Here is a 15,240-nt window from a genome sequence, read left to right as displayed (position 1 = left end):
ATAAACAAACAAATTTATTAACTATAAAGGTAGATTTTAAGTGATTAGAAGCCAAAGCATAACAAGTCAGATTTGGTCAAATGAAATAAAAGCAAAACGCATTCTAAGCTGCTCTTAACATGTTCAGTGCCCTTACAAACTTAGATGCTTCTCGCCACAGGCTGGCTGGTTGCCCTTCAGCCAGGCTCTCCCCTTTGATCAGCGCTTCAGTCGTTTGGTGTGGTATCTGTAGATGGAGGTGGAAGAGAGAGAGAGAGCATGGCAAATGTCTCTCCCTTTTATCATGTTCTTTCTTCCCTCTTGGTTTTGCCTGCCCACACTCCCTCTGCCTTCAGAGTCAGGTGAGCATTACCTTATTGTAGTCCCAAACTGACCAAGGGAAGGGGGGTAACTCACTCGAGAGTCCAACAGATCTTTTGTTGCTGCCTAGGACAGTGTCCTTTGTTCCTGTGAGGCTGGGCTGGGTTTGTCCCATACATGCCCTGATGAGGCATGAACTGCCCCTCTGCTCCTGGAGAGTGTTTGCCTGGCCTTGTTTTAAGCCATGAGGACACATTTTCAGCCTCATAACTATATACATGACATTATAACCTATAACATCACTATAACAACAATGCTCAGTGCATCATGAGCCTTCCGAAGACACCCGACATGACAAACTTTGCATTGGATACCACACAATCATTTTATAAGGATGAACATGGGGGTGCAGGGTGTTCCCCTGAGGCACAGAGCATCACATAGGTGTATTATGGTAGTGCCCAGGGCCCCATGGTGGTAGGTGCTGTACGTTAGTAATTAGGGACATTATGGCAGCACCCAGGGCCCCGTGGTGCAGGGCACTGTATGTTATTTAGTACATAAGAACATAAGAATGGCCATGCTGGATCAGACTAAAGGTCCATATAGTCCAGTATCCTGTCTTCTGACAGTGGCCAGTGCCAGGTGCCCCATAGGGAATGAACAGAACAGGTCATCATCAAGTGATCAATTCCCATTGCCCATACCCAGCTTCTGGCAAATAGAAGCTAGGGACACCATTCCTGCCCATCCTGGCTATTAGCCATTGATGGACCTATCCTCCATGAATTTATCTAGTTCTTTTTTTGAACCCTGTTATAGTCTTGGCCTTCACAACATCCTCTGGCAAGGAGTTCCAGAGGTTGACTGTATGTTGTGTGAAGAAATATTTCCTTTTGTTTGTTTTCAACCTGTTGCCTATTAATTTCATTTGGTGACCTTTAGTTCTCGTGTTATGAGAAGGAGTAAATAATACTTCCTTTTTTATTTTCTCCACATCAGTCATGATTTTATAAACCTCTATCATATTCCCCCTTAGTCGTCCCTTTTCCAAGATGAAAAGGCCCAGTTTTATTAATCTCTCCTCATATGGAAGCAGTTCCATACCCCTAATCATTTTTGTAACGCTTTTCTGTACCTTTTCCAATTCCAATATATCTTTTTTGAGATGGAGCGACAACATCTGAATGCAATATTCAAGATGTGGGCATACTATCGATTTATACAGAGGCAATATGATATTTTCTATCTCTTTCTTAATGATTCCCAACATTCTATTAGTTTTTGACGGCCGCTGCACATTGAGTGGATGTTTTCCACAATGACTCCAAGATCTCTTTCTTGAGTGGTAACAGCTAATTCAGATCCCATCATTGTACATATATAGTTGGGATTCTGTTTTCCAATGTGCATTACTTTGCATTTATCAACATTGAATTTCATCTGTCATTTTGTTACCCTGTCACCCAGTTTTGTGAGATCCCTTTGTAACTCTTCGCAGTCTGCTTTGGACTTAACTATCTTGAGTTGTTTTGTAGCATCTTCAAATTTTGCCAACTCACTGTTTACCCCTTTTTCCAGATCATTTATGAATATGTTGAATAGGACTGGACCCAATACAGACCCCTGGGAGAGACCACTATTTACCTCTTTCCGTTCTGAGAACTGACTATTTATTCCTACCCTTTGCTTTATATCTTTTAACCAGTTACAGACCCATGAAAGGATCTTCCCTCTTATTCCATAACAACTTGCTTTGCTTAAGAGACTTTGCTGAGGGACCTTGTCAAGGGCTTTCTGAAAATCCAAGAACACTACATCCACTGGATCCCTCTCATGCACATGCTTGTTGACTCCCTCAAAGAATTCTAGTAGATTGGTGAGGCATGATTTCCATTTACAAAAACCATGTTGACAATTCCCCCAACAAATCGTGTTCATCTATGTGTCTACTAATTCTGTTCTTTACTATAGTTTCTACCAGTTTGCCCAGTACTGAAGTCAGGCTTACTACCCTGTAATTACCAGGATCGCCTCTGGAGCCTTTTTTAAAAATTGGCGTCACATTAGCTACCCTCCAGTCATGTGGTATAGAAGCTGATTTAAGAGATAGGTTACATACCACAGGTATTAGTTCTGCAATTTCACATTTGAGTTCCTTCAGAACTTTTGGGTGAATACCATCTGGTCCTTGTGACTTATTACTGTTTAATTTATCAGTTTCTTCCAAAACCTCTGTGACGTTGCACCCCCTACTGCTTTATAGAAATATGCTTATGAGTGTAAATATGACATAACTGGAATATGTTTTATGCTAGATATGCCATGTAGCATATCTTTGCAAAGGTTGTGTTCTTCTGCATGTATTCTTCCTATTCATATGCATGTATCATTTTTATATCTGAAGTTATGAGCGTTGGCTCTATGCTTGTATTTAAAGTGTTTGCTGTAGAAAGCACTAAGGCAAATTTGATCAACATAGTGTGAGGGGATTATTCAAGTAAATGAAAGTACTTGGCAAACTATGGACCTTGATAGACACCAATCCACATCTGAGCTTTTCTGGAAACATTCCTGTAAAGAACTAAGTCATGCATGGACATGGGACTTGCCCATATGACTCCAAAACTCCGTCTTGTAGAAGGGATTCTACACAGGGGGAGGGAGGGGTTAAGACCAACTAGGAGAAACTATATAAAGCCTTGGGAGACCCCTCCATTTTGTCTTCAGCTGACTCAAGAGATAGCTTCTCCACCCCCAAAGCATACCTAAAAGAAATTGGAACAAAGGACAGTAACCACAGCTGGACCCAGACTAGAAGGAGGCTAGTCTGTAAAAGAAATGTATTTGAACATCTCTGAGGGTGAGATTTCATCTGTAATCACGTTCTTACTGTATTAGGGAGTGTTTTATTTTATTTTGCTTGGTAATTCACTTTGTTCTGTCTGTTATTACTTGGAACCACTTAAATCCTACTTTTTATATTTAATAAAATCACTTTTTACTTATTAATTAATCCAGAGTATGTATTAATACCTGGGGCAGGGCGAACAGCTGTGCATCTCTCTCTATCAGTATTATAGAGAGCAAACAATTTATGAGTTTACCTTGTATAAGCTTTATACAGGGTAAAACGGATTTATTTGGGGTTTGGACCCCCTTGGGAGTTGGGTATCTGAGTGCTGGAGACAGGAGCACTTCTTAAGCTGTTTTCAGTTAAGCCTGCAGCTTTTGGGGGACATGGTTCAGATGTTGGTCTGTGTTTGCAGCAGGCTAGCATGTCTGGCACAACCAGACCAGGCACTGAAGTGCCAAGCTGCCAGGGAAAACGGGCTTAGAGATAGTCTTAGCACATGAGGTGGCAGTTCCCAACGGGGTTTCTGTGACCCAACCCATCACAACTTCCTCTAATGGCACCTCAGTCTGGGACAGCTCCTCAGATTTGTCACCTAAAAAGAAGGGCTTGGGTTTGGGAATCTCCCTCAAATTCTCAGCCGTGAAGACTGACGCAAAGAATTCATTTAGTTTCTCCGCAATGGCCTTATCGTCCTTGAGTGCTCCTTTAGCATCTCGGTAATCCAGTGGCTCCACTGATGGTTTAGCCGGCTTCCTCTTCTGAGGTACTTAAAAAAAAAATTGCTGTTATTTTTTGAGTCTTTGGCTAGCTGTTCTTCAAATTATTTTTTGGCCTTCCTAATTATATTTTTACATTTCACTTGCCAGAGCGAACAGAATGTTAGGAATCATTAAGAAAGGGGTAGATCATAGAATCATAGAATATCAGGGTTGGAAGGGACCTCAGGAGGTCATCTAGTCCAACCCCCTGCTCAAAGCAGGACCAATCCCCAGTTTTTGCCCCAGATCCCTGAATGGCCCCCTCATAGATAATAAGACAGAAAATATATTAGCTCTATATAAATCCATGGTACGCCCACATCTTGAATACTGCGTGCAGATGTGGTCGCCCCATCTCAAAAAAGATATATTGGAATTGGAAAAGGTTCGGAAAAGGGCAATAAAAATGATTAGGGGCATGGTAGGCTATGAGGAGAGATTAATAAGACTGGGCCTTTTCAGCTTGGAAAAGAGACAATTAAGGGGGGACATGACTGAGGTCTATAAAATCATGACTGATGTGGAGAAAGTAAATAAGGAAGTGTTATTTACTCCTTCTCATAACATGAGAACTACAGGTCACCAAATGAAATTAATAGGCAACAGGTTGAAAACAAACAAAAGGAAGAATTTCTTCACACAACACACAGTCAACCTGTGGAACTCCTTGCCAGAGGATGTTGTGAAGGCCAAGACTATAACAGGGTTCAAAAAAGAACTAGATAAATTCATGGAGGATAGGTCCATCAATGGCTATTAGCCAGGATGGGCAGGAATGGTGTCCCTAGCCTCTGTTTGCCAGAAGCTGGGAATGAGCAACACTTGATGATGACCTGTTCTGTTCATTGCCTCTGAGGGACCTGGCACTGGCCACTGTCAGAAGACAGGATACTGGGCTAAATGGACTTTGGTCTGACCCAATATTGCCGTTCTTATGTTATGTACCATTTATGCTCCTTTCTATTTTACTCAATAGGATTTAACTTCCACTTTTTAAAGGTTGCTCTTCTGCCTCTAATTGCTTCTTTTACTTCGCTGTTCAGCCACAGTGGCTCTTTTTTGGTCCTCTTACTATGGTTTTTAATTTGGGGGTATACATTTAAGTTGAGCCTCTATCATGGCATCTTTAAAAAGTTTCCATGCAGCTTGCAGGGATTTCACTTTTGGCACTATACCTTTTAACTTCTGTTTAACCAGCTTCCTCATTTTTGTGTAGTTCCCGTTTCTGAAATTAAATGCTATCGTGGTGGGCTGCTCTGGTGTTTTCCCCACCACAGGGATGTTCAATTTTATTATATTGTGGTCAGTATTACCAGTAAAAAGAAAAGGAGTACTTGTGGCACCTTAGAGACTAACCAGTTTATTTGAGCATGAGCTTTCGTGAGCTACAGCTCACTTTGTAGCTCACGAAAGCTCATGCTCAAATAAACTGGTTAGTCTCTAAGGTGCCACAAGTACTCCTTTTCTTTTTGCGAATACAGACTAACACGGCTGCTACTCTGAAACCAGTATTACCAGTGGTTCAGCTATATTCACCTCTTGGACCAGATCCTCTGCTGCATCTAGAACTAAATCAAGAATTGCTTCCCCTCTTGTGGGTCCCAGGGCTAGCTGCTCCAAGAGGCAGCCATGTAAGGTGTCAAGAAACTTTGTCTCTGCACCCCGTCCTGAGATGACATGTACCCAGCCAATCTGGGGCTAGCACACATTTATTAGGTGTATTACGGTAGGGCCCCAGTTGTGCTCGGTGCTGTACATTATTAGGTGCACTGTGGTCGCGCTAGGCGCTGTACATACACAGACAAGGAGGGCTCCCAGCACGGGCAGCGGGCGGACACTGGCGGAGGCTGGGGAACAGGCCCCCCTCGGGCCTCACCCACCGGGAGGCCCATGTCTTACCCCAGGAGCTGTGGCAGCCAATAGAATGTTACATGCAAATTCCCCCCCCCCCGCCCCCGCCCAGCAGAAGGGTGGTGATTGGCTGAGGTGTCCCTGCTCCTGGCGAACGGGAACACACCCTCCGGGGGACCCACGCGCCGGAGGCAGGGACAGGAGCAGGGGGCCCAGGGGAAAAGAGGCGGGGCGAACAGAGGGCCCGCCCCCACGACGACTTCGGCCAGAAACCGGAAATCCCCCCCCCCATCTAGGAACTGCCCAGTGAACTCTCTGGTACTGGGGGGGCGGAGCCAGCTCGTCACGTCCGGTTCCGGGTGTGGGGGAAGTGCTTCCGCGGCGGCGCGGCCCCGAGGTGACCGCGGCGGGCATGGGGGCGCACCTGGCCCGGCGCTACCTGGGCGGCGAGGACGTGGAGCCGGACCCGCTCCGCATGCCGAGCTTCGACCCGGGGCTGGGCTTCGCGGAGCGCAAGGAGCGGGGTGAGCCCGGGGCACGGCGGCCTGGCCCCGCCCCTTCGCCACTGGCCCCGCCCTCCCCGGGGGGGCTCAGGCCCCCCACCCCCTCCAGCGCAGAGGCCCGGGGGCCTGGCGGGGGGGGCCGGGGGGAGCCCCCGGGGGCAGTGGCCGGGGGGAGCCGGGCGGGCGGGGAGGTTCAGGGACCGAGGGGCGAGGGCGGAGCCCCCTGATTCGAGCTGGGAGTAGCCCGTGGGGGTCCCGCCTGCACCGGCCCGGCGCATGGGGGGCAGGCGAAGGGAGCCGATGTCGCCAATGTAGGGCCCTAATGTGGGGAGGGGGGGAGCCTCCCGCAGGGCTCTGTCCTTGCTGCGGGGGAGGCTGGTGCCATTGAGCCTGTAGGGTCAGCGGATCCCCCTTCACCCTTGTTCTGGGTGAGTGTTTAACAGCTGCCTTGCCCCACCCCAGAGGTGGCCGCGTTTCAACACTGGAGGAGCGTCTGAACTGCCTGTTCCAAGGGTCAGTCAGTGCTCTGCGTTGGAAGGACCGGTGTAAACCCAAGATCTTTACAGAGGGCAGCCGAACCCCGTCCTGTGTGTAGAGGCATCGATCCTGAGACAAGTATAAATAATAATCCGTGTAATTGAAATGGAGAGAGAGAGAGCTTGGAGCTAAAGACTCCTGACTTGTATCCCTAGCTCTCCCTCTGTGAGCCTGGACAAGTTGCTTCCTCGCCCCGTGCCTCAGTTTCCCCTTGGGGCTTCATCAGAAGGGCTCCTGTATAGGGCGTTCAGAGTCCCACTCTGTGCCCGATCCACGTAGGAGGCAGCTGTTACGGGCCCCGCTGTGGAGCCTGGCTTTTTGCCCAGGAGGTGCGGGGACGCTCGTGTTTTTAGCTCTGGAGGTCCCAGGTTCAGTTCCCACGTCCTGCTCCCAGCCTCACCTCTGCCCCTCCTCTCTGTCCCCGCAGTGATGGTAGCGACGCAGCAGCAGATGAATGACGCTCAGCTGCCCCTGGATCAGCGCGACTACTGCGCCCACTACCTCATCAAGCTGATGAAGTGCAAGCGTGACAACTTCCCCAACTTCCTGGCCTGCCAGCATGAGCGGCACGACTGGGACTACTGCGAGCACCTTGAGTACGAGGCCACCTGTGCCGGGGAGCTCCTGGCACCATCCACAGGCTACTCCAATCCCAGGGCCACAGAGCTGGGGGTGGCAGCCCTAGGGGTAGAGAGAGGCAGCATGGCCTAGTGGAGAGAGCACAAAGGAGACCAGGGTTTCTATTCCCAGCTCTGCCACCGGCGTCCTGGGTGACCTGGGGCAAACTGGCCTCCTTTGCATGGTATTTTGAGATCTACTGATGAAAGGTGCTGCCAGAGCTAGGTGTGATTGGCACCTGCCCTTCCCACATAGGGTATTTAAGCCGAAGAATGTGCTGATGGTCCCCAGTAACCAGCTATGGCAGGGGTTTAGCACAGAAATAAACCGTCCCCTCCCTCCCTCTTTGCGGAAGCCATCTCAGAATGCAGCATTCTGGGCCATTGCTGATTCCCTGGGCTCCACTGATATGGCTAAGCCTGCAGGATGGTGATGAAACACGTGTAGTGCCCTTCCCACAGAGGGTCAAGCCCTGGGCCTAGGCTGAGTAGACCCCAGAGAGTGAAGGGAGGGGTACTACATGGAACGTGGTTATGTGGTTGGCCTGGCTGTGTCACTGTGGGGATTGTGGGGTGGAGGAGGGATCTGGAGGTGGAAGATGTGGGGCAGAGGATTGTGGGGGGTGGAGGGGCCAGAGATCACAGGGATTGGTTTAAAGCAGTGAACCTAATTTCAGTGAGCCCCCCCAGCAAGTGGGACAGTCAAACAGCTCTGAGATCTGCCTGTACCTAATGCAGAGTGTGCCAGTCTGCCCCTGGAGTGTGGGGTGCAGCATGCCGGGGCAGGGGCTTGCTTCTAATGGAGATGCAGGTGGACCCCCAGCCCCGACTAGTGTCTCCTCTCCCCCCAGCTACGTGATGCGTATGAAGGAATTTGAGCGGGAGCGGCGCTTGCTGGTGAGGAAGAAGAGGCTGGAGCAGGAGAAGGCGGCTGGAGCATAGCAAAGCCCCGTGTCCCCATCCACATGAGAGGCTGGAGGAATCCTCTACTTGTGTCATATGTAAGGGAATAAATAATGGCTCATCAGCATCTGGAGTGGTGACTGGAGTGGGGTGGGCAGGGCAGGGCATGAGCGCTTATCGCACTGAGGCTGTAATGCCCCATCACTGCAGGTGCTGGTAGGGATGGGGAAGCCAGGGTGACTGAGGTAATCTCTCTCACTGGACCAGCTTCAGAGCTTCTTCAGATTTGGACCTGAAGTTATGGGGAGCAGAGAGCGGTGGCATTTCCTAGTGGTTAGAGTGGGAGGAGTCAGGACTCCTGGGCTACGTTCCCATTAAGCTGCGTGGCCACGCAGCTGCCTGTTAAACCCTGTGCAGAGGCTCAGGGCTGTGGTGGGGAGAGGTGCTCGTCCATGCCGGCCCCAGCACAGCCCTGCCTGGGGCGAGGTGCCCCTCCCCGCTGGCTCCAGCGGACCTGCCCTGGACTTGCCGTGGCCGGGGGAGAGGCGCCCCACCCTTGGCCCAGCCCAGCCCTGCCCCGAGCTGCTGCAGCAAGAGAGGGCTGAGGGGAGTCCTCTCTCCTCACCGTAGCCTGGGGGCAGCCTGCACTCCAAAGCCCTCACCCCCCAAACCCTCTGCCCCAGCCCTGAGCCCCCTCCCACACTCCAGTGTGCTTGGCCCCACCCCCACATTAATTTTATGTGCACCAATATGAAGGTGATATGTCACCTCATCTCCATATTGGTGCACATAACAAAATTCATTCCGCACATGGACATAAAAAATTAGAGGGAACACTGGTCCTGGGTTCTGTTCCTGCTCTGGGAGGGGGACATGGTCTAGTGACTAGAGCCAGGAGTCCCTGGGCTACCCCCTCTCCCCTCAGTGAGGGGGTGATGCTCTGCTCCCTTCCAGGGTTGGAGTGTGTGTGGTTGCGACATGTGTAAAGCACCCTCTGGCTGCCTCAGCACCGACGAGCTCCGCTGGGCTCAGACGCACTCATGCTCTTTGCTGTGAGTTCCAGCTCCCACAGGCACTTGGCTCAGTTCTTGCCCTGGCAGCCAGTGCCGGGAATCTACCCCCGGCCTGGAGCCTGCACAGACTTGCTCCCTGCTCTCCATGTGGGGAACCTTTGGACTGAGGCCATGTCTACACTGCACGCACTGCCATGGCACAGCTCCCGTAGTGTCGACATGCACTAAAGCCAAGGAAGGGTTTTATGGCTCCCATCTTGCTAAGTGACGGTCACGCTAGCTGTGTCCACAGTGGGGGTTAGGTTGGCACAGCTCTGACTCAGGGGGGTGGATTTGTCACACCCCGAGCCCAGCTTCCCTTGCCCCTCAAGGGCATGTGGGGGCAGCATGCTGTCAGCTGCTCTGGAGAGCCTAGGGTGTGCTGCACCTGCCCAGGGGACTATTTTCTTGCTTCCCTGCCCCTGCCATGGCCTTGGAGAAATGTCTGCCAGCAGCAGAGGGCAGAGCTAGGCTTGCTTTATCCCAAGTGCCTAGTCTCTGCTGCTGCTGTTGTGTACAAAGAAGCCAGAGCTGCCCCTCCCCAGCTGTGCTGCATGGCTGGGTGCAGGGAGGCATGGGTGGCATCAGCTGTGGCTGCACCTGGCCCTTAAGTAGGGCACAGTGCCCGCTGTTCAGGGGCAGGGGCCAGGGCCATGCAAAGAGCACCCCACACATGCCTAGAGCCCAGCTGATCCCCTCTGTAGAGGTGGGGGGGGGCACTGAGACATGGCTGGGCAGGCGCTGGCTTGGTTTATTGCTGTGTCTTGGACAGGGAGAATGATCCTGGACACACGCTGTGGCAGAGGCTCGGTGCAGCTCCTGTGCTAGGGCAGGGCCATTTTCAGTCCTACTTGCGTAGTGGCTGCTGCTCTGGGGGGGGCCTAGCTGGAGCTAAGACACTAGTTCAGCTGTCCAAATCAGAGCCACGATGGGACAAAACAGCAGCCCAAGGAAGCGAGCCTGGCTTATAGCAAGGAATCCTGGGCACAGGGGCCATGATGCATTCCTGCTGCAGTGGAGGTGTGGTGGCACCCAGGGAGGCCCCTGTCCTAGGTGCAGCCCCTCTGGGAGACTCAGAGCTCCAGGTGTAGCCATTCAGAGAGGAAGAGCCTGGCCCCTGGCCAGTCTCTGCCCTCCCTGACCCCTTGCCCCATTGGTTTCTCTCCTGCAGACCCCAGAGCCTTCCCCAGGACTCCTCTCAGTGATAGGTTACTTAGCCCAGCCCTCCCCCCGGGGGCCTGTGCCTCGTCCAACATGCACCAAGCCCCCAGGGCAGGGAAAGACCAGCTCTTCAGGGCCACCCCTCACTCCCCAGCAATCACACGGAGTAAGAGCAAAGGAGACAGAAGCAGCCAAGGAGCCAGTGCAGGAGGGAGCTGAATGGCCTCACCCCATGTCTTTATTAGAATAGCCTGCTCTAGCCCCTGCCATCCCGCCAGAGCCAGGCCTGAGCTACAGCCTGGGACTACAGGCCAGGGCAGCTGCTCAGCAACACGGGGAAAGATGGAACAGAAGAATGGTACAAAAGAAAACACTTCAGTGTGCTTACAATTAACGGTGCTGGCTTGAGTCAAGCAGCTGCCATCTGAGCTCCCCCACACAGCCCTGCTACTGTGCCTCAGTCCTGCCCCTGCCAGTGCCCCTCAATCTTGACCTGCTGCCCCTTGCTTTCCCTACACAGTAGTGCTGTTACTCTTCCCTTTTCTCTTGTCACCCCACTCCTGGCTCAGTTCTGCCCCACACCACCCCCACCTACCAACCTGCCTTAGTCCTGACTCCTGCTTGTCCCAGCATGAGACCCTGGAGCATCGTTTTAAACAGACTGATCTGTAAACTTGCTGCCCAGGGGGCCTGCTCCAGGCCTGATGCCCTTAACACCTGGGCCAGCAGAGCACAGGGGAAAGGCAGCCTGGGGCTAGGGGACTGACCAGACCCTGCCAGCCTTAGCTACCATCCTGCCCTCTTTCCATTAGCCTGGGGTGCAGGGTAGAAGCCAGAGCCCAGCCGTGTCTTGCAGCAGCCCCCTGGCTCCCCGGGCAGCTTTCGAAGGAGAGGAGTGCGGAACAGGGCCCATGCCTCAGCCCAGCACTCGCCCCCGAGGCCCTGCCATGGAGATGTGACCCAGGAAAGAAGTTGTCTTCCTGCTCAGGAGCCTGAAATGAGGCACCTATGATCCTGAGCTGATACCTGGAGAAGGGGCCTGGTCTCCAGTAGGGCTGAGCACCTGCCACTCCCAGCAGCTCCACTGGGGGCATGAGCGCTCAGCTCCTCTGGGATCAGGCCGCATTGGCAGGTGCCTAGGGCCAGGGTTAGATGCCTGAGGTTAGGCCAGAGTCCTTCCTCCAGGCCACAGCTCTGAGTGGTTGCATCCAGCCAGAGGCAGCTGCAGCTTCTCCCTGGGTTAGTTTCCAGTTAGGCAGGGCTGTAGATCTGGGCTCGCTGGGTGCATGGCGCAGCTGGAGGAGAGCATGGAAACTAGCTCTGAGCAGGGCTTGGATGTTGGCTTCCCTGGGGGGGTGGGGCCAGCCCCCACGGGAGCACAGGGGCAGCTGCAGAAACCCCAGCAGCGAGGAGGGTGAGAGTTTGCACAGCTTCCCCCGAGCCCTGTGCCAGCTGGCCAGATGAGGGGTGCAGAGACCCCCGTGGGGAGTGGGCTCCTCCCTGGACTGCACCAATACACAAAGCCCCAGCAGCCCCTGGCGGCTCAGAGCAGGAAGGGGATGATAGGCGAGCGCAGGGGTGGGTAGTCCCGGAACTCCTTCAGGTAGCTGCGGTGCTTCCCCTTCGCCCAAATGGTCATTTGGATGAAGCCGACCAGAGAGAACAGGGCCACTGTGAGCAGAGAGGAAAGTGGTGAGGAATGGGGGGGGGGCACTCCCTTGGCCCCCCCAGCATCACCCCCACCCTACAGTCCTGAGGGGACCCTACTCCAGGGGTTGGATAGGTAAACAGGACCTTGTGGGTCAGCTCTCCCCTTGCCAGGGGGGTTGGCACAACTGCGTGCCCTGCTCCTGTCGGCCATCTCCACCGAGGAGTCAGCACCTCTCACATTGCAGCAGGGGCTGGCAGGATCCAGGTACACAGTCATGGTGCCCTGGGCCCAGCTGAGTCAGCCTCCTGGCGTCCCGGCCGGAGGCGGCACCAACACTGACTCAGGTTCAATGGGAAGGGTCAGGTTGGAAAAACGACTCGAGCCACTTGGGCTTGGCTCTGGTTTGGCTCGGACGTAAAATGAGAGCTGCCCCCTTGGGCCAGCCCCCACACTAGCTCCCTCCTCCTCCCACCAAAGGGACTAAGAACCAGATGTTGACAAGATGTGGTGCCTGCATTTCCCCAAGGCAGCAGCCGGGGGCTCCTGCCTGATGGGCTGGAGGCCCCTGGGCAGTGCCACTCCTGAGAAAAGGCAGCCAGCGGATGCCAGGGAAAGCAGCTCACAGCAGGGCAAATCATCCAAGAGCCTCGGCTGCAGGGCAGCTCATGCTGCAGTCTTTGCTTCACCTACTCCCTGCAGACCGGGGCAGGTCCCTCAGAGCTGGGCACCAGGACGAGCCTCGAGCGCAGGAAGCCTAGGGAGGTGGGCTATGAACCCAGCTCATCCTACTTGCCAGGAACTGGGCTGACACCCAACAAACTCCTTGAGTGTGGTCAAGTAGACAGGGGTGGGAATCAGGATTCCTGGATTCTATTCCCCGTCTACAACGACTCCTCAGGCAGGTCCCTTGGCCTGCCTTTGCCTCGGTTTCCCCTTGCAAGAGGGAGATGATCTCTGTGACATGCTGGGAGCCCTATTGCTGGCCATGTAGGGGCTTATTGTTCCCACAGAACAAGGATGGGTGGCCCTGGCAGCAAGAAGGCAAGACCCGCCTGGCCTGTGCCCCCTGGACGTTGTGGGGAGACAATGTGGCATCCCCGGGCCCTGGCGCCTTCCCCCACACCGCGCTCACCTGGGAGACACTGGGTCATGATGGCGAAGCCGATCCAGGAGCCCAGCTGGAAGAGAAGCAGCTGCAGTTAGTGCTGGGGAAGCCAGGGGCTGGGCAGAAGCCTCCCCCCGCATGGCCACAGGGGAGGCCAGGCCCCGGCAAGTGGCGCTCACTCACAGAAAGGGGGCACTCAGTCAAGTTCACTGAGCCATTTGCAGCCAACTGACCAGCCCACATCAGGACTTTTAACATACCTGTCCCTGGGGTGGGGGGAGGAGGTGGGGGGGAAGGGGAGAGACAACTGAGCTGCACAATACAAACCCTGGTACACGGGGAAGCAGCCTGGTGACGCTGGCCGCTAAGACTCCCTGCACTCGCCTCTACGCGAAACGCCCCTGCCAGGCCCCAGCTCTGACGCCTTCATGGGCAGGGAGAATGACTGTGGGAAGATGGACTGGCCTCTGGGTGGGGGCACATCCTGGGCTCCAGCAGGGCACCTCACAGCCTGCTGCCTTGGCCAAGCAGGACTTCACCAGCTAGGCATGCACTTAATGCTGGCAATCCCATCCCGGTGCCTACCTGCTGCCCCTGCCCTGGGCTTCTCCCCCCATCTCTGCCAGTGCCCCTCAAGCCCAACCCAGTCCCCTGCTATCCCAGCTAGCACAGGGCTGTTGTGAGGAGGAGCTGCAGACCCTGTGACACAGAGCAATGCCCCCAGCCACCACACATTATTAACCCATAGTGCCCCAAGCCGCATGCCCAGAGCATAGGTGGCAGTGGGAGGCAGGGACTCCAGCCCAGCCGGTGAAGTGCTCCCTCCAAATGGGCACAAGCTCAGCACGCCTGCATCAACTGAATTCTCTGTGCGGAGTCTGCTGCGCCCTCCTTTACATGGACTCAAATGGCAGCAGCAATCTCAGACCCTCCTGGGGAGGGGCTGTCCAGCACTGGGGGTGCGGGTGCCCGCCTGGAAGGGTGACCTAATGCCCAGGGACTGGAAGGAAAGTGTAGTCAAAGGGGCCAGTTCTCAGGGGAAATCCTTCCCCCACCCTGTGCCCCCTATGGGGAGGGAGAGGCTAGGGCAGGAATAAGGGTGCTGGGGATGATGGGACTGGCAGGGGGAATTTCACCCCCTCACCTACACCAGGGATCAGGAGAGGGCAGGGCACTCCCCAAGCTGAGATCAGGGCAGCAGGGGGACCTAGTCTCCCCAGCAATGGGGAGTCCCCAGACCTGGCAGCAGTTGAGTTGGAGGAAGGGGTGGCTGGGCACATGCAAGGCGGCTGCCAGCCTGGGCAGAGAAAGATCCCTTCCTGGCAGGTGAGTGGCACTCCAGCAAAGGGACGAGCTCTCAGGAAGCAGAGCCATGGAGGGTGGTGCCTGAGAACTGACTCATGCCCAACTTTAGGAGTCATGATGGTCAAATTCAGCCCCCCCGAACCCAGCTCTGCCAGGGCCTGGGAGCCTAGAGTTGGCTGGAGGTACAGCCCCTGAACACCCAAACCCCTTGTGAGCACCACCAACACTGCCAAGTTGGAGCTGGCTTCAGGACCGAGGCTTTGGTGGTGGTGCCAGGCTGGGCATTTGCGGCCATTTCACCTCATCAGCTCCAGAAGCTATGCAGGGCTGGGCCAGGCAGAGCACAGGTGCATGCTAATGGCTGCTGCTGATTTAATAGGGGCGCTGTCCTGCAGGCAGTGGCGTGGGGAGTTCAGCAGGGGGTGCTCTGCTCTCTCAGTCAGGGCTGACTCCAGTACACACGCGGGGGCGCTGTCCTGCAGGGAGCAGAGTCAAGAGCTCAGCTGGGGGGCATTCTCCCTTCTCAGTCAGGGCTGACCCCGGTGTGGCACTGGGGGGGCTGTCTGACAGGGAGTGGGGTGTGAAGTTGAGTAGGAGGCGCTCTCCCTTCTCAAATCAGGGCTGACCCCAATGTCCTAGC

The 15,240-nt window shown here is 54.3% G+C and overlaps 2 protein-coding genes across 3 annotated transcripts in view; one reads left to right on the top strand and one right to left on the bottom strand.

Moving 5' to 3' along the window:
* Positions 1-6,105: 6,105 nt before the first annotated feature.
* On the top strand, positions 6,106-8,450 carry NDUFB7 (NADH:ubiquinone oxidoreductase subunit B7). The gene is made up of 3 exons (XM_077838791.1): positions 6,106-6,290; positions 7,234-7,402; positions 8,275-8,450. Exons 1-3 carry the CDS (start codon positions 6,179-6,181, stop codon positions 8,363-8,365), a joined length of 372 nt encoding a protein of 123 aa, XP_077694917.1. The 5' UTR covers positions 6,106-6,178; the 3' UTR covers positions 8,366-8,450.
* A 2,287-nt stretch (positions 8,451-10,737) lies between these two features.
* Positions 10,738-15,240, bottom strand: part of TECR (trans-2,3-enoyl-CoA reductase) — a 44,742-nt gene continuing 40,239 nt past the window's right edge. For both annotated transcript variants that reach the window (XM_077838597.1, XM_077838596.1), the window contains 2 exons: positions 13,323-13,368; positions 10,738-12,210 (listed from right to left, as the gene is read on the bottom strand). In XM_077838597.1, coding sequence (XP_077694723.1) covers positions 12,083-12,210; positions 13,323-13,368 — 174 coding nt within the window. In that variant the 3' untranslated portion in view covers positions 10,738-12,082. The remainder of the gene's footprint in view (positions 12,211-13,322; positions 13,369-15,240) is intronic.

Source organism: Eretmochelys imbricata, chromosome 20 (genome assembly GCF_965152235.1).
Source record: "Eretmochelys imbricata isolate rEreImb1 chromosome 20, rEreImb1.hap1, whole genome shotgun sequence".
NCBI classification, from domain to species: Eukaryota; Metazoa; Chordata; order Testudines; family Cheloniidae; genus Eretmochelys; species Eretmochelys imbricata.
Note: the sequence above shows the minus strand (reverse complement) of the source record. Positions and strands in the feature narration are given on the sequence as shown.

Bases quoted from the DNA above. Each gene is read 5' to 3' on its own strand.
- NDUFB7 (XM_077838791.1), top strand. From the start codon at position 6,179: ATGGGGGCGCACCTGGCCCGGCGCTACCTGGGCGGCGAGGACGTGGAG. The intron at 6,291-7,233 runs GTGAGCCCGGGG...CTGTCCCCGCAG, and splicing joins CGCGGAGCGCAAGGAGCGGG to TGATGGTAGCGACGCAGCAG. The intron at 7,403-8,274 runs GTACGAGGCCAC...CTCTCCCCCCAG, and splicing joins GACTACTGCGAGCACCTTGA to CTACGTGATGCGTATGAAGG.